The 22,161-nt window shown below is 39.9% G+C and overlaps 2 protein-coding genes across 5 annotated transcripts in view; one reads left to right on the forward strand and one right to left on the reverse strand.

Annotated features, from left to right (window-relative positions):
• The window catches only part of AKAP7 (A-kinase anchoring protein 7), a 106,869-nt gene that overhangs the window by 50,095 nt on the left and 34,613 nt on the right, over nt 1-22,161 (reverse strand). For all 4 annotated transcript variants that reach the window (XM_077352846.1, XM_077352857.1, XM_077352851.1 and 1 more), the window contains exons 6-7: nt 12,586-12,698; nt 918-1,065 (exon numbers count right to left, since the gene is read on the reverse strand). In XM_077352846.1, the coding sequence (XP_077208961.1) occupies nt 918-1,065; nt 12,586-12,698 (261 nt within the window). The remainder of the gene's footprint in view (nt 1-917; nt 1,066-12,585; nt 12,699-22,161) is intronic.
• MSH5 (mutS homolog 5) lies at nt 2,232-10,414 on the forward strand. The gene is made up of 3 exons (XM_077352838.1): nt 2,232-2,586; nt 5,367-6,169; nt 7,671-10,414. Exons 2-3 carry the CDS (start codon nt 6,071-6,073, stop codon nt 10,140-10,142), a joined length of 2,571 nt encoding a protein of 856 aa, XP_077208953.1. The 5' UTR covers nt 2,232-2,586; nt 5,367-6,070; the 3' UTR covers nt 10,143-10,414.

Raw genomic sequence — 22,161 nt, forward strand, 5'->3', positions numbered from 1 at the left:
ATGTCCTTTATCCTATGCTTTGGCTCATCTTATTCCCAGACCCCCGGAAGAAAGATTCTGACAAGCCTGAGTAGAAGTTTCTTTTTTGGGGGAAAGGACTGCTGCCCAAGTCCAACTAGAATAAATTTCTTTGGCACTCAATGAAGGGGAGGAACTGAAACCGTTTCAGCTGTCCAGACTTGCTACCTAAACACTTCTTTCTCACCAAATCTGTATATTCTTGCATCAGCCAATGCTACATAACTAGGCAGCTCTACTACTATATTAGCAGCTGTGACCTGGCTCTCCATCTTTGCCTGATAAACACCTCTGCTAACAATCTGAAACAGAACTCTGAGCTTCATAGAATATTGGGAGATGGATAAAGATTCAGATTGAAAATAACTGGTTTTACTGAATGTTCTCATTTTTGGTTGCCAGCAAATTATAATGAAATACAAAATATGGACCAGCTATAGATATCAATAGTAAGAGTATCTTTCAGATTTTTTCCTCCATGTCTGGCACAGAAGGGAGGGATATAGGCATATCTTGCATGGTAACAGGTCCTTCAATCTTACTAGATTGAATTAATCTAGTAGAGGAGACACTATTTCAGTCTGAAGTGTTAGATGATTAATCAACAGATCAAACTGATTAACTTACAGTCCTTGTAATTATAAATTCAAATAGTGGCCACTATTTTCCACTTTAAAAAAATCTAAAGACTGGGATATGGGCCTTTTTAATGTGAACAATCTTCAATGCCTAGCTCAGAGGCCTCATATTTGAAGGCTGTGTTCCTGGATACTAGTTGTCTGCAGAACTCGCAAAGAAATCAGCTGACATCCCATGTTCCATGCTAAAGAAACAGTAGATCAATGAGTAAGTGAAGGTCAATGCTTCCCAAGCAAATGTAAGAAATATATTGTACCTACCTACAGTAATAGAGGACTCACAGTGATAGTAGCCATTAGCTTGCTTTTTTTTAATCATTGAACAAAGATCCAGACGATTTAAGAGTTCATCTCCAAAATAATGGCTACTGAAGTTCTCGTACAAAGCTGGATCAATTCTTTTCACTCCCTTCAAAAATCCAAAGAAAAGCATGAGGTCAAATTAAGTATTATTAATAATAGTAATAATCCTGGGAGTATAGCACTTGCACTGTGCAATTAAATGTATGGATTTCAATAGTCCTTTCCTACGTCCCATTGAATGTTTCAACAAAGTGACATTTTATAATAAAACTTATTTTGCATACACCACTTTTGCATCAATAGTGTACATACTTATACAGCATTGTCTGCCATAACCCTTTCTTCTGTGGTATCTGTTGATAATAGTACAGCAGATCCAGGAATGGAAATCTGTTAAAAATCATTGATTGCTTTCATGGATGCCTACCAGTATATTTCATTCATAAAGTGCCAGCACTGATGCAATTTCACTTGTATAAAATAAGCAGCAAATTATACAAGAAGAAGTATTCAAAATTGCTCTCATAAAACATTCCTCTTTTTGTTTATTAACAATATATATTATATTGTTCCAGTATATGTGAAAAGTAGTGCCAATATCTATTTTTTAATTATAAAAGCAAATGAAAGAGTAAGACATTAAACCTAACCTTCAAAATCCAATGAATTCTCTTGCTCAATAATTACTTTTAATCTTTACAGACTAACAATTTAACATGTATTTTCCTTCAAATTTTAGGTTTACATGAAGATAAATTTTGTTTGACAATGTAATATAAAAGGTAACACAAAGATGATATTTTCAGTTCATCTTTGTGTTGGGGGTAGCTGTGTTGGTCCTTGAATAAAACTGTGTTGGTCTTAAAGGTGCCACTGGACTCTAAATTTGTTAGGGTTCCTTTAAATTCTCATTATAGTATTTGTCAATCAACAGTGAAAGATATTCACACCGTTTTTTTTTAAAACAGATATTTACTATGAGGAAATATAATGGAGACTAGGCTAAGAGATAAGCAAACATCACAGAATGTAGTAATAAAACTTTAAAGACCAAGTTTCATCACTCTCCAACATTTTAAAATTCTTATAATAGCACTGACATCTAGTGGTTAATCACATGAACTATGTGTTTTCTTCTTTTTGTATACACTTGCTGTTCACATAAAATGTACAGAGGATAAAGTTCAAATATAAGCAGCAATGTCCCCTGTCACACAGTGTCATTAAGAAAAATAGATGATTGATACCAATAAAGGTTGATGAGTCAAGAAAAATATGCTGTGATTATTCTACATTGATATGTGACACTTAACAGAACAGGGCCATAAGCATCAGAGGCCTTTTTGAATCTGAAAGTTTATATGACTGTTTTCAAGATAAACGAATGAAGTGTCTGAAGCCAAAACTTTGACTTTCAACTTTGACAAGCTGGCTTTATATTTACAGGGAGCATCTTATGTGGGGAAGTAAGTCAACATTCAATCCCTCCACCCCCCATCTCCCATCTGAAATGGTACCACCCAGCAACAGATCTCATGAGGAGGTTCTGCTTTTTGCCTGGGAAGCACTTACTCAAGCCATTTTTCTCTGCCTGGGAGAGGGGCTGGGATGTTTTTTAAAAGAACAGGTGGGAACCTCATTCACTCTTCGCATCAGTGAAGTGGTCCTTTACTCTGTTTAAAGAATGTTTTTATTTCCCTGTGTAATTTTAGATAAATTAATTAAGAATTGATCTAGAAAAAGTTTTTAATTTAAGATCAACAATCCATGTTAATTACATTCATAAACTGGTGATTAAACCAAAGTATATACAAGACATTCTAAACAATTCCTTAGATCTGTCAGCCTCTATATCTATCTCTAGGGTGGCCTACTAATAAAGCTCTTTCTCAGGATGAACTCTGAGGAAGCTGCCTAGGAAGAGTGGAACCTGGTAGCTCGGGCCCAGCTCAGTGTGATCGCCTGAAGAACATGGAAACTAAAAGAAAAAAGGCTACAGCATACAATTTGATTGGAACATGAAGACAAAATGTTTTTTTATGGGGATTTACACATTGTGCACACTGGGCGGGAGGAAATGAAATATGTCACTGTGTGAGGACTTAAATAATATTTTATCTGTAAGGGCAGGGAAGGTAGAATTATTAATTAAGAAGTAAATAAATTGTGAAACAAGATTTGAGGAGAAAGAAAGGATCAATAAGCATAAGGATTGTCAAGGCAAGTAGAACAACTTAAAGCAGGTCAGCATAGGGCAGCAGTGTTCCCTAGAAGCTCAGAAATCAGAGCCAAATAGAGATAACACATTTTTAAAAAACTGTTGTAAAGAATTTGAGTTAGCAGCGCTGTGAAAGGCAGAACCAAAATAATTCATAAAATCAATGCTTCAAATTTTCGAAGTGTTCAGACCTGAAACTGAGGTAAAATTAACTTGCAGGTGAAAGATCTAAAGAAAATGTAGGATGTATTGAATAATACTTTAAAATATAAAACCAGTTGGGGAATAGCAAGGAGTCATAGGTGAGGATGGGGGGTGGGGAGAAAAACTATTGTGACATTTCCCCTAACTGAAATCTGCCACTCCAGAGTATTAAACATATTTGGACCTTGAGCAGACCAGTAAATGGACATACTCAATCCTCATTATACTGTTTTGGGAGAGGGGTAAAGGTGGTCTTTAATTTATAAAATTATTTTTTCTGCATTCCCAGAAAGTTCCCTGAATATGCAGAAGCCTTTATCTTGTCTGTTGGTCGCTGTGCTCCAAACAGTCACTATCATGAAATTCAGTGCCAGAAAAATAAAGCTGGGGCCAGTGATGAGGTCACAAGTAGAGTAATTCTCCCATCTCTCATTTTAGAATACGAATAAGCTGTTAGGGACTTGAGCAGCTCTATTCCCCCATAGTCTTTTATTCTTTCCCCCATTATCCAATAATGAATTGTTCTTAACATTCCAATGGAAATAGGGAGTGTTCAGTCCTCACTGGGCCATTTCTGAAGATCTTTTCTAATTTTAATGGACCAAGCAATAGTTTTCAGCGCACCTAGGGTCCTCCAAGTATGCAGAATAGTGGCCTTGGATTTGGGTTGGGCTTTTTGCTGCTATCATATCAGGCATTTGATCATTAGGTTTGCAGCTAAAGTGAATGACAACTAAGCAAAAATACAATATTTAAAGAGGTGCTTGTAGAAGTTGACATTCCCAACCTTTGGATCTCCCAAAGCACTGCTCTGATACAAAAGGCCACTGAAAACAAAAAGACATGCAGCACAGTAAGGATGAGTTAGAGTCTCTTTTGCCAGTGGAAGCAGAGCTGACAAATGAATTGATTTCATAATTCCCCCACCACACTATTATTTTATATTTATTTATAATTTGATTTATATGTTTCCCCTCTCCAAATGGTCTCAGGGAAACTCACATGAATAAGTTAAAATCCCATACAAAGTTTAACTACCCCCTTGTGCCATAAAGCGTTCCATTCAGGTTTCCTAATCACTGGCCTCATGGTTTTGGAGGGAAGCTGATGGAGGAATACGAAACTGTGGGACTATCCTCTTTTGCAATTGACCATGTACGTTTTATTTGTAATCTTAACATGATTGGTAATAATCATGGATTTGGAGTTTGCATTTGCTTTGTGCTAAGTGATAAGCCTTCTCTTGTCAGAGAAAACGTTCTTACTTAGTATAAGGAAGACATAAGATTCAGTCCAATATTTGGGTAAGCCTAGGGACAAAACTAGAATGTACTAAATAAATTTAAAATAATAGATATATTCTCAAATGGTGACAGTTCTAAAGAAACCCTTGAATAACACTCTCCAACAGCTAATATAGTTCAAGAGCAAAGTTCTCATTTTAGCTTTTAGCCCTACTCTATAGCAACCTATAGAGCCTCTTTTGGCGCAGAGTGGTAAGCGGCAGAAATGCTGTCTGAAGTCCATGAGGTTGGGAGTTCGATCCCAGCAGCCGGCTCAAGGTTGACTCAGCCTTCCATCCTTCCGAGGTCGGTAAAATGAGTACCCAGCTTGCTGGGGGGTAAACAGTAATGCCTGGGGAAGGCACTGGCAAGGCCACCCTGTATTGAGTCTGCCATGAAAACGCTGGAGGGCGTCACTCCAAGTGTCAGACATGATCCAGTGCTTGCACAGGGGATACCTTTACCTTTATAGCAACCTCTACCCAAATATATTGTCTAATTATGTTAACTATTCAGTACTAGAGAAATAAGTTTAATAAAAGTATCCAAGACTCAGTCAGAAATTATTCAGGAATAAATTTAACCAGGATTAAATCCCCCCCCCCCAGAAGACATCATACAGAAGACATCATAGGTATAACAGTAGTTTTTGTTCCAACTATGTTCTCCTTTGCAACTTGTCTTTTTTGTTCCCTCTCACAGGGTGGTAACCTGTTCCAGGACTTCATCACCACAAGCTCCAATGTTCTGAGACAGATTTTCAGTGGATGTGGGATGTTCTTCAGCCTTCCCCATATTTAGGAAGGCATGTAAAACGGTATTATTTCAAAGGGCTTGCCATTAATTTTATTATCTTGCTGTATCTATTTAATTTGGATTAATGTGTTTTATCAAACTGAAGCAATGTGCTTTATGCTTTAGAGTTTCTTGCACAGCAGTTTGGGTTCACAAGCTGAATTGAGTAAAGGTTGTGAATAAATATGTTAAATAAACATTACCTAAAATGTCTAGAGCCTCTTGTGGCGCAGAGTGGTAAGGCAGCCGCCTGAAAGCTTTGCTCATGAGGTTGGGAGTTCGATCCCAGCAGCCGGCTCAAGGTTGACTCAGCCTTCCATCCTTCCGAGGTCGGTAAAATGAGTACCCAGCTTGCTGCTGGGGGGTAAACGGTCATGACTGGGGAAGGCACTGGCAAACCACCCCGTATTGAGTCTGCCATGAAAACACTGGAGGGCGTCACCCCAAGGGTCAGACATGACTCGGTGCTTGCACAGGGGATACCTTTACCTTTACCTTTAAAATGTCTAACATATGGTCTCATAACAATGTCCAACTCATTGTCCCACAGAAAAGTAATATCTGAAGTTGTTTTTTAAAAGGTTCTTTAATTACCTTTAAGGATAATATAGATGGTGATATTAGCAATACAGAATCTGATCCTATCCCCTTATTTGTATAGCTTCACTTCAAACTGTGAACATTCTTCAGTGTTAAACAGAACAATTCAGGTAAGGATATCTCAATTAGCATCATCTTCAGAGAAGCCTATTTAATTTCTGTGAAAATTAGTTTCCTTCTTGAATTTTACAGTACAATAACCCTTCTGATAAGAGCCTCTTGTGGTGCAGGGTGGTAAGGCAGCAGAAATGCTGTCTGAAGCTGTCTGCCCATGAGGCTGGGAGTTCAATCCCAGCAGCCGGCTTAAGGTTGACTCAGCCTTCCATCTTTCCGAGGTCGGTAAAATGAGTACCCAGCTTGCTGGGGGGTAAACGGTGATGACTGGGGAAGGCACTGGCAAACCACCCCGTATTGAGTCTGCCATGAAAACGCTAGAGGGCGTCACCCCAAGGGTCAGACATGAGTCAGTGCTTGCACAGGGGATACCTTTACTCTTCTGATTCTCTAGAGACATTCTAAAGTTGTTCAAAATTATTTTTATCAGCTAGGGCAGCAACTTTCACCAGTGCAGGTTGCAAAGAAGGAAGAAAAGAAGGGAGAACTAATTATCACCCCCCCCCTTTGTGATATATATGCTTGTGCATGCTCTCTATACAAATATGATGAGCCTCTTGTGGCGCAGAGTGGTAAGGCAGCCGTCTGAAAGCTTTGCCCATGAGGCTGGGAGTTCAATCCCAGCAGCCGGCTCAAGGTTGACTCAGCCTTCCATCCTTCCGAGGTCGGTAAAATGAGTACCCAGCTTGCTGGGGGGTAAACGGTAATGACTGGGGAAGGCACTGGCAAACCACCCCGTATTGAGTCTGCCATGAAAACGCTGGAGGGCGTCACCCCAAGGGTCAGACATGACTCGGTGCTTGCACAGGGGATACCTTTACCTTTACCTTTATACAAATATGTATAGACACCATTCCCTCTGTGGTACAATCTTCTCTCTCACATACATGAAACATATAAAGAAAGCAAGGAATGCTGAGAACAGTTAATTGTGTAATTGAGTTTGTTTTGTAATTTTTATTTAAAATGTGTTTTGCTAATATTAGCAACACTATAAGCAAAATTAATCAGTATGAAAAGGAATTCATGAAAAGGTTCACCTAGGTTCAAAAGACGTAAAAATCTCAGCTGTCTTAAAACAAGTTCTAGCTAAAGAAGACCTGCTTCCCAAATTTGAAATCTTGCCTCAGTACTGATACTAACAATCAGATATATTCAGTTACTGTTATAAATAGGCTGTCTATAAATTCCCCCCTCAAAGGATTGGAAGTCTGTGCAGCAAACTAGGAAAGGTAAAAGGAAAATCCATATAGTAATACAATTCTATAGAATCCATAGAATGGATGAATACCTAATGAAATGACACTGATGTGAAGAAAATGGCTGATGTATTTATTTATTTATATATTTATACTTATATTTATATACCGCTGCTCTCAAATGTCTCAGGCGGTTTACATAATTCACAAGTACAATCAAATCTAGGAGAAAGCAATTCTGTGTACGGAAAGCAGTATCACAGGATGAAGCACTAACAAAATATTCTTGTTCACACAGCCTTCCCACACAGAGCTGACAAAAATGAGTGCCACAGCTACGGCCGCCACCTACTGCCAGTCTCCACCAATGCCTCTGTCTGACCAAGAGAGTGACCAAGGGCAGTCTAAGATCTACATGTGTGTGTTGTGGTTTGCTGGAGACCTGGGAATCACTTATTATGACACTGGAGACTGCTCAATCTATTTCATGTCTGACACACCAGACAGTGAAGACCTCAAGCTCCTTCACAAAGTAATTGATGAAGTACTTCCCCAGTGCATATTAAGTAGTGCTAAGCAAGATTATGCCTTAGCCAAATTCTTAAACAATATAAGTGCCACCGAGGGGGACAACCAGGAAGGAGGAAAACCAGAGGTTGTCTTCTATCCAAATACAGATTTTAGTTTGGAAGTAAGCAAGCAAAGGATTCTGTCTAAGCAATTCCCCTTCATTCCCTCTCACATGACAGCAGCTGAGAAAATCCTCTATTTGTCCTCCATTATACCTTTTGAGAGCCCACTCATCATACGAGCATTGGGAGGACTATTAAAATTTCTTGACAGGAAAAGGGTTGGAGTTGAATTGGAAGACAGGAGTATTGGAGTGCCCATTCTGGCATTTAAAAAGTTTGTGTTGACAGATACAGTACATATGGATCAAGACACTTACAGTGTGCTGCAGATATTTAAAAGTGAAGTCCATCCTTCTGTATATAAGCATGCTAGTGGGAAAAAGGAAGGACTCAGTTTATACGGAATTCTGAACCACTGCAGGTGCAAGTGGGGAGAAAAGCTGATGAGACTCTGGCTGATGCGGCCTACCCGCAACGTGACAGAGTTGAACAAACGTCTTGATGTCATCCAGTTCTTCTTGTTGGCTCGGAATCATGAAACAGTTCTGACCTTACAAGAGTGCCTCAAAAATATTAAAAATGTACCGATGATTCTTAGAAGAATGACTCTTTCTAATACAAAGGTAAGTGACTGGCAGGCACTGTATAAAACTGTTTATAGTGCCATATGCCTCAGAGACACATGTCGCTCCTTGCCCAGCACAATTGAGCTTTTCCAGTCAATTTCTCAGGTCTTCACTGATGATCTGCACTACATTGCCAGTCTAATCAGCAAAGTGGTGGATTTTGAAGCTAGCATCTCAGAAAATCGCTTCACTGTCAGACCAAATGTAGATCCTATCATTGATGAAAAGAAACGGAAGCTAATGGGGCTCTCAGACTTCCTCACCGATGTGGCCCGAAAAGAACTGCAGGACTTAGATAAGAAGATTCCATCCTGTAGTGTTATTTATATTCCCTTAATAGGATTCCTGCTCTCAATCCCACAGCTGCCCACAATGGTGGATAAGAGTGAGTTTGAGATGGAGGGTCTAGATTTCCTGTTCTTATCAGAGGAAAAGTTGCACTACAGAAGTGCCAGGACCAAAGAACTGGACAGCATGCTTGGTGATCTGCATTGTGAGATAAGGGATCAGGAAACACTACTCATGTACCAGCTACAGACTAAGATACTGGAAAAGTCTGCTGTTCTTAACAATGTGATTGAATACATAGCACAGCTGGATGTGCTCCTGTCCCTGACAGTGATGGCCCGAGAGAATGGATATACCCGACCCCACTTTTCTCACTCTCAGATCATCCGCATTAAAGATGGAAGGCATCCACTTATGGAGCTGTGTGCAAAAACCTTTGTTCCAAATTCAGTGGACAGCAATGAAACCTCTGGCTGGATCAAGATCCTCACTGGGCCCAATTCATCCGGAAAGAGTATATATTTAAAACAGGTAGGCCTCATCACATTTATGGCTCTGATTGGCAGCTATGTTCCTGCTGCTGAGGCTGAGATAGGGGCAGTGGATGGAATCTACACAAGGATCCACAGTAGAGAGTCAGTATCTCTTGGACTGTCCACTTTCATGATTGATCTTAACCAAATTGCCAAGGCTGTGAACAATGCCACTGAAAGGTCCTTGGTGCTCATTGATGAATTTGGCAAAGGTACAAACACAGTAGATGGCCTCTCCCTCCTAGCTGCCGTGCTAAAGTATTGGATCAGACAAGCAACCCAGTGTCCACACATTTTTGTTGCCACTAATTTCCACAGCTTGATACAGCTGAGACTTCTGCCAGACACTTCCATTGTGCAATACTTGACCATGGACACCCACCAAGATGGAGATGAGCTTGTGTTTTTTTATCGGATCAAAGAAGGTGTCTCCACTGTTAGCCATGCAGCTAATATTGCAGCTTTGGCTGGCATGCCTCCTAAACTAATTGCCCGAGGTGTAGAAGTATCAGATTTGCTCCGCAATGGGAAGCCTATTGCACGTACCGACCATTCTTCTAAAGAGAAACAGCTGGAAAGTTGCAAATCTCTAGTGGATAAATTCCTTTCCCTAGATCTTGATGACCCTCAGCTGGATTTAAAAGAGTTTATGAATCAAGAGGTGTTGACATCTGCATCTGCCATTCTTTAACCTATTATTAAGAAGAAAAGGCATACACTGAACTGCCACCTAGCACCACTTGTAATTCAGACTTATGCAACTTGTGATTCACCAAGATGAATACAGTCCACCAGCCACATACTGTAGCCCATTTCTCCCTATTATTTCTCTACCTAGCAGGTTGCCAAACCAGGAAATTTACCATGGATCTAATGAGCAACCTTCCATTTGGTTTAATGGGTCATAAGCTTGCATTCTACTGAACTATCACCTAATGTTTCATGTTACTGCCTATTACTTGTACATCTCATAAAACTAATTCCTTCAGTAAAAGTTTTAGATTTACATTTTTATGTCAGCACATATTGCTTAAGCAATGTTAAATTTTCAAATGATTAAAAACATGTTGTTTATTGAAAACTCTACCTTTAGAAGCACTATAACACATGACAAAAATAATTGTATTGCCATGTTTTCAAAATACCTATTTGCTATGAACAATGACAAACACTGAGAATAAAATAAAATAATATTTGTGAGTTTATTCCACTGGTAAATAATGAATTGTTGTGCAACTGAATACTTGTTACCATTGAAAAAAGAGTTTTCTATAGCTTAGAGGGACTTCTTTCTTTTTCCATGGTCTTCTAAACTCTAACGGAAGGAAGAAAGAACTAGGATTCTGTATTAGGTCAAATAGGACAGACCGCCGGCCAAGGGAGCCCCCACCTACTTTCCTCCCCAATGGGCTCCCAAGAGGTTTATGCCATTCTCCTCTATTTTATCTGCACAACAACCCTGTGACAGAGCAAGACTGGCCCAAAGTCACCCAGCAGGCATCCATGGCCGAGTGGTGATTTGAAACTGGTTGAATGGATGTATGAAACTGGGTCTCCTAGATTCTAGTCTAATTCTCTAATCACGGCACAACACTGGGTCTTTGCTTTCCTACCTTCCCTCCCCATGGCAGCCTCTTCCTGGGAAAAGTCTGGCCAAGTGGTGCAGTAAGCAAGTCACTCATGTGAGATTTGTGATGGCCACTGCTGGACTTGCTAAGGCTGTTTTGAGCCCAGGCAAATTGTGTGGCATCATAATGCAGTAACCATCTCAATTAGTCTCCTTTTTGTGTGATGATGGAGCCAAGAATAGAACATCATCAATTTCAATTTCATCATCATCAACCTTAAAGTTATGTAGTCATTACTTTTGTCTTCTTGATGTATAGCTGTAATTCAGCTTTGGCACTGTCTGCTTCAACCTTCCGCAGTAGTCATTTCAAGTCTTCACAATTTTCTAACAGTAACATGGTATCATCTGCATATCTCAAATTGTTAGGGTCCCTTCCCCCAATTCTAACTACATCTTCATCTAAGCTTTCCTTATATATTCTGCATACAGTTTGAAGAAATAGGGAGATAAAATGCATCACTGTCTTACACCTTTGCTAAATGGAAACCATTCTGTTTCTTCATATTCTGTCCTAATAGTGACCTCGTCTGTAGCACAGATTGTACATCAAAACAATAAGTTGCTATGACACACGCCCATTTCTATTAAAACCAACCATAGCTTTTCATGATACACACATCAAAAGCTTTGCTGTAACCGATGAAGCACAAGCTGATTTCCTTCTGAAATTTTTTGTATGCTCCAGTAAGTCTTGTATGTTCCCTAAGATTTGTCTTAAGAGTAAATAAATAAAATGGTTCACAGATAAACTGAAGGCATAACAAAACACAACAAAATAAGAACATATAACTTCTTTGTAGAACATACATATTTATTGTGTCTGGCCACTGCAAAAGCTAAAACCTATGGCTATGGAAAGAGGACAACTGAGACATTTTCCTTTGCTTTTTATTCCCCTTACTAGTAAAAAAAGCCCATTGCAAGCAGAAATGCAATGGGCACTAGGACACAGGGAGGTGCAGATCTCTCTCTCTCTCTCTGTGTCTCTCTCCCTCTCAGTGTGCCTCGCAGCAGAATGTGTCTCAGTGTGCCTCGCAGCAGAATGCATAGCAGGTAATTAGGGCTGGTTTGTAGGAGGGAAAGAGGACTGGTGTGCAGTTTGGGGCAGCTCTCTGTCTCCTTCTCCCTCTGTCGCAGCACAGGAGGCTCTCTCTGTGTCTCTGTCAGAAGCTTGGAGCAGCCCTCTATTTCTGTCTCTCTCTGCCTCCCTCACAGCAAGAGTGATAGGAGGGAATGAGGGCTCGTGTTTGGTCTGGCAGGGCTCTGTGTGTCTCTGTCTCTGGCGTGACTGAGAGGAACGTGGCTAGCGTCCAGGGAGGGAAGGCGGGAGCTGTAGGGGCAGGGCCAATCAGGGTGCAGCCAACATTGCTGGCTTCACCCTGATTGGCCTATTCCAATTTGGATAGCCGGACATGTCCCACCCTCCAGGCTGTTTCACAGATATATAGATAGAGAAACCATGGATAAGGATATACAGTTATTGTGGAAGAGTAAGTAACCATACCTGTTTTCGAAGTTTTGGGGATTTTGACAGCTTCATGAAGGTCAAGTGAGGCTTAAGAGTTGTCTCATCTCCTGTGAGGATACCCTTTTCCTTAAATATCTTCTTCACAATCTCTAATGAAAAACAGGAAAAGAGACTCTCAGATATCCAATATTGCGCAAGCTAAAAAAGGGAGCCACATATGAAGAACATCTTTTCCACAATGGGGGCGAAGGGAACCAACAGGAATTATTCTTTTGTTGTTCTCATCAAAATCATACCAAACCATACAGTTTCTAACTGCAATTAACCTACAAAAAGTACATAAAATTCACAATGGGGTAGGTTCCTCTTGCTATACCAATAAATGCCCCTATCTGCCCTACCAGTCTTCCCCTGTGGGGAAGTACAGTGCACTTTCCAACATCCATCCTCAATTCATGTTGGGCAATGCTTAGGATCAATGAGACTGACCATCAGTGAGTGCAGGGGCCTCCAACCTTTTTAAGCCTTCAGGAACCTTCGGAAGTCTGACATAACATAGGTGTATTAAGAAGTGAAACAAACCACAAAATGGCTGGCACAGCTAACTTTCAGTCACACAGAGAAGATTCTTGTGCTGTGAAGGCAGCTGCTGCCAAAACAATATTCTTAAAAACCTGTTCAGCCAATCAGATCTCCAGTGGCCCATCATAAACCTGGTCCACCTGGTCCTGCCCACTTCCTAAAAACACTTGGCGGATGCCAGGAAATGTGCTGATGGGCTCTATAGCACCAACACGGACCATGCTGAGAATCCCTAAACTAGCGATATCCTAAAATATGTGTCACCATTCTCATTACCTGTAATAAACCAGCATTCAATGTCAAATATACTGAGGTTCCACAGCAGTAAATCAGTGTGGAAAAGACTCCCTTAGAGTACAATGCTTGACAAATACTGACTTGGGAAGTGACCACCTGCTTTTAGAATCAGAATTTTTTATACAAAAATGATCCCACTGATAAAAAGAAAACAAAGCTAACCATATTAACTTATTTCAAAGTAAATATCTGTTTGTTTCTGTTTTATGCCCATACAGGCTAGGGGAGTAATGATGACAAAGCTCAGGCAAAGCTGTTTTCAGTTAAACAGCCTTCTTACATTAGAGATAATGGGCTACATGCATACTTCATTAACCTCCATGGAGGCACAATTGAGATACATTTGGCCTATAATATTAAAAATTCATTTCAAATAGATGTTTGCAGAATCTCAAAATTAACTAGAAAAGAAATCAGCATTTATATTAGTATCACTATGGCCCATTATGCACGGAGGGGAAGGTCCGCATTCGGGGTGGAATGGCGTCGCCTAAAATCACCGATAACACATGGTGACGGCTGCAACCGGCCTCAGATTCGGTGCATGCCGCCGAAAAAGCAGTGTTAGCAAAACGCGGAAGAAAGCAGAGCTTCCGGGCAACCAGGGTGCAACCAGAAGCAGCGCTGGAGTTACCGCATGCATAATCGGTTACTCTGGGTTTTGCCGCCGTTGCGTCCTGTCCTGTACGTAAGCGGTTTGCTTCACTTCTTCCCCCTCCACGTTTTCCATGTGACCCGAAATCGCCGTTACGGCGGCCGTGCATAATAGGCCAATATGATGAATGGAACGTGTCAATGAGATGTGTGATTTATATTTATTTATGACTAGTTTTAGTTAACAGTAAAAACAGGTCATCTGAGGGCTTTCAGGATACATAAGCCTATATCAATGACACAATCTCATGTGTCCACGGCAGTTCTTGGCCTTGCTTGCAAGGCCTAGTCAGCTCACAGACATTTCTAAAAATAGATAATGGGAAATATGCATCCCTACACTAAGGAAGGTAGTTTGTAGTGAAGGAAGATTCACAAAAATGCCTGGCTGGTTTATCTACTTAGCAAAACTGTGCCACCATGAAAAAATAAGTTTACAGAAGGTTTTGAGGGTGAGAATATCAATTTTATTTAGGAGAGAACTGAAAGCAAAGTTGTGTCAATCTATTTTCACTCAAGCAGTACTATTCAAGTTTACATATATCATTTGTCAACAATACATCATTGACAATTGAGGATTAATCTGGCTAGCCCCCAAGAGCAGTGGCTTGCCTGTTGCTGAGAAGATTTTAGGTTCTGGGTAGTGTTCTGAGGAGCTACTATGGTCTCCTGACACTACCCCAAGCTTGGGAATCATCAACTCCCCTCACTGTTTATGGATGGCCTAATATATAGTTTAAAATCTTTAAATGTCATGTAGAGGGTATGAGGAATGAATGTTCTTCATTAAAGATCCCTCTCAAGAGGCAACTTTGCAAATGATCCTTCACTATTCCACAAAGACAACACATCCAGATTTATTTGGAATGTATATGGAGCTTCATTGCTGCTTCTTACAAAAGGGACACTGAACAAAAATTTTACCACACATTAATGGCACTTAGCTGGGCCTCTAATGGTCAGATAATGCTGTACTAGGAGCTTAAATCCATTCCACCAATTCATTAGTTATTCAGTTTTAAATTATGTTTAAGTGAACCTCTTTATTTTGTTATATATTTCTAGTTCATTTTTTTTCTTTTCAATGGAAATTCAAAACAGATAGCTCATATGCCCACCAGTCAATTCTCTTTTGTTTGCACTTCAAACCTAGTAACCACAAAGCACAAATCAAAACTGTTCAAGAGTAATAATGGAACAGAAGGATCAATAAAGAATGATTCAGAATTTTTTATGATCAATTCTGTATAGAGACCACATGCTGAGAGGTAAAAAGCCATTTCAGATGGGATGAAAAACACATTATCAATGACTGCTAATATCATTAATGATGTACATTTCCATGTGTACCTGTTTACTCAGGAACTGTATGTTACTATTCTCCCATAAATTCATATTTAATCTGTCAAAAACTCCCATTTCACCCTTAAAACGTAAACTCTGTATAACCTTTCTCAATACCATTAGAATTGTACTGCTAAGCTTGCTTTCATTCATTTTAATAATTAATTTTCTAGACAGCCACTTTTTTGGTTGTTCTTCTAGTAAAATGAAAACCTGCAGAAACCATTTACTCACTGACGTATCTCATTATAGTCATGAATATATTTAATATTCCATCTGTTGTGTAAAAGCACACTGAAGTATGCATGATCACATCATAAAATAATACATATTTAATAAGAAAGACTCGTGAGTTGCTCCATTTCTGTCCTGTTTTATTAATACAAAATGCCAGCCTAAAAGAAAGTCCATATTGCTTTCTGAAAGAAAAAATAGCAGCTTGAAGTCAGACCATCATTTAAACCCAAATGTAGGTATTCCATTATTTTTTATTTAGCAATGTGATAAATACCTCTACACTTCTGAAACAAGCCTATAGAAATGGTGAAATCATAGGAATTTTTTTATAACTTTGTAAAATTATAGAACTAAAAAAGTAAAAATTGAATCCAAATTAAACCATTTTACTGAAAAACAGCCATAAAGTATATTTATTGAAAGTAGCACAACTACATAAGCTACCAAATTGCTGCGTATTTCAGAGCTGTGTGTGTACACAATTCAGATATAACATGGTTTGATGCTCAGTACTGAGATCATGTCATCCTTTTTCCTCCCTATTCTTTTTCCATGCCTGCCTCCATCTTTTATAAATATATAACATTTATTTATATATAAGTTTCCCATTCAGGAAACCCTTCTAGGACCATCAGGAAACACCAGGGTTCCACAAAACCGTGGTTGAGAAAGCCTGCTCCATGCAGAAGCTTAAACTCAAAGATTTCAAGTTTTGTCAAAAGCATTGTTTGCTATTATATCAGAATGTTTTCCTATTTGTTTAAAAAGAAAAATTACACCTCACATTTCTGTTTTCATAAGGAACACCAAGACAAAATAAAATAACATCACATATAAACTATTAAAACTTAAGCAGAACAATGAAAACTCAGGGAAGTAAAGAGAAATTACCAAAGGAATGCCTAAAGAAACAAAACAAAAAAACAGAAGAGGACAGATAAGTCTCCCCAGCACAGAGTTAAAGAGTTTTGTTGCCCTGATTGAGACAACCCTCTCCCATGTTGCCACTTGTGTAATGCTAGAACACCTGAAGCAAGGCACTGGAAGTCACCCACAGTGATTGGATAGGTTCATAATGGCATAGATATGTTGGACCCAACATACCTATGGGGACCAGCACCATGAATTGTGCCTGGAAACTAATTGGGAGCTGGTACAGATGTGATATGGTTCCTATGATCTACTCCAGTCAATATTCTACACCAAAAACATTTGTCGAGGATAAGCCCACTACACACTGTAGTAACTGAATCCAAATATAACCAGGGCATGGAGCACAGTGGCCTGTCCTTTACTGTCTAGGAAATACCACAATTGCTTAACCAGTTAAAGCTTGTAAAAGGCACATCTAGCCACAGCTGCCACCTGCTTATCCAGCAGCTTGGTGTCGTGGTTAAGAGTGCTGGCTTCTAATCTGGCGAGCCAGGTTGGATTCCGCACTGCTCCTCATGCAGCCAGCTGGGTAACCTTGGGTTAGTCCCAATATAGCTGTTTTCACAGAGCAGTCCTGAAAGAGCTCTCTCTGTCTCAGCTATCTCACAGGGTGTCTGTTGTGGGGAAAGGAAGGGAAGATTATTGTAAGCCACTTTGAGACTCTTTTGCATAGTGAAATTGGGGTATAAAAACCAATTCTTATTATTCTTCAGCAATATGTGTGGTCCAAAGAAACCCCGTTTAGTCCTTCTAGAGGAGTGTCACCCCATCCAGAATGAGCGACAATAAATTCCAGGCCAGACCTTGTGGTCACCAGTAATACTTCCATCTTGTCAGGATTAAACCTCTGTTTATTAGCTCACCTCAATTCCACATCTGCCTCCAGATACTGTTTCTGAGTTTCTACAGTCTCCCCGAGATTAGTCAGATGTGTGAGAAAGTATCATCCACATATTGTTAACAACCCAGCCTAAATATCTACATGACCTCACACTGGGGTTTTGTGTAGATTTAATAGCAGAAGGAACAAGATCGAACCTGGTGGGTCCAGAGAGGCCAAGGGGCATGACAGCAGTTCCCAGCACCACCTTTTGTAGCCTACCCTCCAGGTAGGACCAGAACCATAGCAAAATGGTGCCTCTCAATCTAGAAAAACAGTCCAAAAAGCTACCATGATCAATGGAATAAAAAACTACTGAGATATCCAGGAGAATCAACAGAGTTGTACTCCCTCTGTCTATCTCCCAGGGTCACGAGTGCTATTTCAGTTCCATCATTCCTAAACCCAGACTCTTAAAGATCTAAATAATTTGCCTCATCTGGGACAATTTGAAGTTGTCCAGCCACCTAGATAAAGAATGAAACATTAGAGAATGGTCAATAATTATTGACATCTGGGGACAAGATGGGCTTCTTTAGTGATGGGCATTATTACAATGTGTTTCAAATTTAGGACAATCACCCCCTGTCTCAAATTTTCAAGAATCCTGTCTACATCCTCAGACTGAATCAATGGAAAGGAACAGGTGTCTATGACAGACCATTTCCACACTAGCAATATCATTCAGCTAAGCGTTTTTAAAGGGATGACTTTTTCCAAATTTCCACACTAAAATCTGTCTTTTTAGACCCAGACCCAAATTGCCCACTCACTTAACCCTGCATCAAAGGAATCCTTAGATACACCGATTTCAGTTTTTGAAGTGGGTTCTAATTTGGGGCGGTTCAGTGGGGAAATGATAGCACTCAGGGTTTTTCTTGTCTGTGGCTACCATTGTTCCCCACCCCCCTGAAGTGTCCCCCTTTGTCATCAAACCTCCTTCTCCCCCTTTTCGTCCAACTTTGCCATTCTTTTAAAATGCTGACTGTATTACAATGCTAGTTCTTATCTGATTGGCTCCTAGGAGAGAGAGCTCTTGACTGCTGCCATTCCCCCCCACCCCAGCAGCCATTTTTTTTCTGTCACCATGTCTCCCCCCCCCCTTTCTTTTTTTCTTGAGATGGCACTTTTATCCATGCTGGAAGGGTCAGTGAGATCGGTAATTCACCAACACTATTCTGTCAGTATGCTTCAACAACTGTTAGTTTCATAAATACAGCATTAAACATTTGTGTTTTCTGTCTGGATATTGTTAACACATTTTTCCCATCATTTTTTTGAGTGGGCTTTGTGTTTTCTGAGTGGTCTCTACATTATTAACATATCTTGGCCACAACTGGGGGGGTGCCGATGACCATACCGTGGAATATGTTTGGCCAATCAATGCTTGTGGTTAGAACAGAGCTTTAATACTGCTGGCGATGTGAGAACTCAATCAGGCATTTCACTTTCCAGAAATGATTTTTGTGCTGCATGTATGGGGGGGGGGGGAACAATAAATGGCTGAAAGAGCAAGTTGCCACGTTATACCAATACAGTTGTCACTGTGATATCACAGCATAAAAATATTAGATGACCAACATCACAGTACATTTTAATCCCCACTCAAGTCAGTTCTGTCTGTTATTATGTCTCAGTGTTGTAACATGATCAGGGTCATTTTTTTAAAGTTTGAAGGCATTGTGATTTCTGAATGGGGGAGATGTTCTGAGGTAAAAAAATTGGTGGGGGGGGCAATGAATAGGTATTGTCATTACATAACAATGTTGGGCATGTGAGAAAGCAGAAAAAGGATGCTTGGAAATTACTATTTCCTGTCCCTTGGCTTAGGGGTTTAAAAAAAAACAAAAGGAGAAAGGAAGCCAAATTATCACAGTGCAGAACACTGGGGAACTATGGTGAACACTAGAACCAGGGGTGATCTTGAAATAAATGCAGGTTGAGTCTTCAGTGCAGAAATGGTCTCAGTGAAAAATGCTTTTTTCCAATTAGGCAGCTGAATCAAAATGCCACATGATCTCAGCTGACACTGAAAAAGATGCAATATATTGATCTATGTCAGAAAAGTATCCAAACTGATTAATAAGAATATAACACAGACTTACCTCTTCTGATCACTTCTTAATCTGCATTTTGGTTTAATTACATTACATCCAGTAGACAATGACAAGCTTCTAAATGTACTCAACTTATCTACTTTTGACAGCAATTAAAGAGTCAGATTTCTTAAATGCCAAAGCCCCATTTGGTTTGAATTTGAACTTTTACTTCTATGTGAACCAGTTCAGAGGCCTGCAGCCAAGAATTATGCACAGCCTGCTCTCAAAAACCCAGATGCTGACAGTGCCATGTAGAATACTACATTATATTGTTGTCTAATTAAATTTGAGCAATAATCAAAGTTTCTGCTGGCTAGCTTTAAGGTCTGTAACTTCCTGCCACTGCTTCTGTTTTATGTTGTGCTGTTCTTTCTCCAGAGTCCTCCAGAAAACTAGTGAAACAGACAAACCTAAAATTCCTCTTACATAGCACAAGGCTCATTTCAGGATCAGAGCACTATCTTGCACACTTGGGTCAGAATCAGATGATATAGAGTACATGTGGCTGTACCTCATCCCCCTCTTTCCCTAGCGATGTTGAACAGAAAATATGTGGTGTGGTGTCACTGGCAAGTTTCCTCAGACCCCTGAGAGGCAACAAATGAACTGAAGCAGATATAGGAAAACTCTCAGCCACAGCACAGATTTTCTTTTATGATACTGACTAGGGGAGCCGGGCACAGGTTGAAAGGATGGGGCTTTTGGCGACAGCCAAATTTGGTGGCCACGGATTCAGTTTATTCTAGTTTCACCCATAATCAAAGAGAAAATAATGAACAGTGATTTTTTTTTTAATCCGGATGTTACTTTATGGGAGAATGCTGGTCTTCAGCTGGCACCACTTGATTTAAAGTGGGTTGCACCAGCAGCGTCATAATCACCTTTCAATGAAAGAGAGTGAAGGAGACAAGTACAGGAAGAGAGATAAAGAATGCTCAACAAAAGAGAAGAGAAAGCAAGGAAGAAAAGCATTGAAGGGAAAAGCCAAGTGGGCTCCCTCTTGTGGGTTGAGGTTAAAGTTAAATTCTCAGCAGAGGGAAAGAGATACAATTTAGAGTCCAATGGCACCCTTAAGATCAACAAAGTTTTATTCAAGGTATGAGCTTTCATGTGCATGCACACTACCTCGTAGACAGTGAGGCAGAGTATGTTGCACTGAAGAATTTTTTAAAATGGAAGACTATAAAGAAATCACAAGGGGTACATTAATGTTAATAAGCAATTAAATTATGAAAAAGGAACTCTTAAAAAGGAATTTTATGAGATACTGCTCTGCAGTGTGCACACAAAAAATGTTACTGGAGGAGTAAATTAATGTTTCTAAGCAGGAACAGCAGATTCCTTTATAGTTTCAATGCTAGAAAGAGATGAAAAGAGCATGCCCAAGTAAAAACCCTGAAAACCCCACAAAACAAAATCTCCAGCCTAAAAGGGCAGCTGTCCTAATACGTAAGTATGTGCCTCATTAAAAGGTCTCCAATAGCTTCCAACTCAATTGATTGTTTTCTTGTACTCCAAACGACGCTTAGTGAAGATACTATGAAACTACCAGAACCAATAGTAAATTAGCAGCTTCCACTTTTATTTCTTCTGCCTTACTGGTACAAATTAGTCTCAACTACTACCTAACCTCCTGTATCTACACAGCTGATAGCAACCAGCAGTTCTATCAGAATTCCTGCCAAGAAATGAGCAGCATGGTTAGCAAACTTTCCTAACTACATAGGATCTAGGAATGGCTGACATAACACATTTGCAGCCTCCAAGGCTGTTTCTGCTGTTGTGATTTGCCACTGTGTTCTCACTATTGAATTCTGAATGCAGACTCTGAATTTGTGTCTGGCATTCTGCATTTGTGGTTTTCTCGATGACTGGTCAGGAGTCCATCCGTGGCATGTGTTTTGCACTTCCATCCGGAGAGTAGGTGGTCCCACCTTCTGATCTACCTTGCCCCCCTTTTTTTGTTTGAGGATGTGCAATAAAGCACTTGCATCCTAACACAATCAAAATAAGGAAAATGCCTCCACTTTTTCTTGGTCACCCTCCACTTCAAGGAGTGTTGCAGGGCACAGACTCAAATGCAGGAGCCACAAATATCTTGCCCATCTGGGCAAGTGTGGCCAGGCACTGGAATCTGCCTCCTGCTTGTTGCGTACATACATACATACATACATACATACATACATACATACATACATACATACATACATACATACATACATACATACATACATACATACATACATACATGTGTTCCACTTAATATTCCTTGGAGGAGGAGTTAAGGCCTTGGAGGCATTAAGATCCACTTAAGGCCTTGGAGGAGGAGTGTGTCTTATGACTTGAGCTTAACAAACTTGAGTGCACAGGAAAAATGCAAAAAAACCCCCTAAGAGATACAGAAGACACAAACTGACAATATTTTTTATCAAGGACTGAATGCCAATATTCCTTTTATTTCTAGAAAGTTTTACAAAAATATCCAACGCAGTTAGTAGGCAGAGGGCTGTAGTGCCAAGTTCAAAGGCTTGCTGGGCCATGGAATTCCCTTTGTGACCTCAAGACAATCTCTCTCTCTCTCTCTCT

Source organism: Paroedura picta, chromosome 1 (genome assembly GCF_049243985.1).
Source record: "Paroedura picta isolate Pp20150507F chromosome 1, Ppicta_v3.0, whole genome shotgun sequence".
In the NCBI taxonomy this organism is placed as follows: domain Eukaryota; kingdom Metazoa; phylum Chordata; class Lepidosauria; order Squamata; family Gekkonidae; genus Paroedura; species Paroedura picta.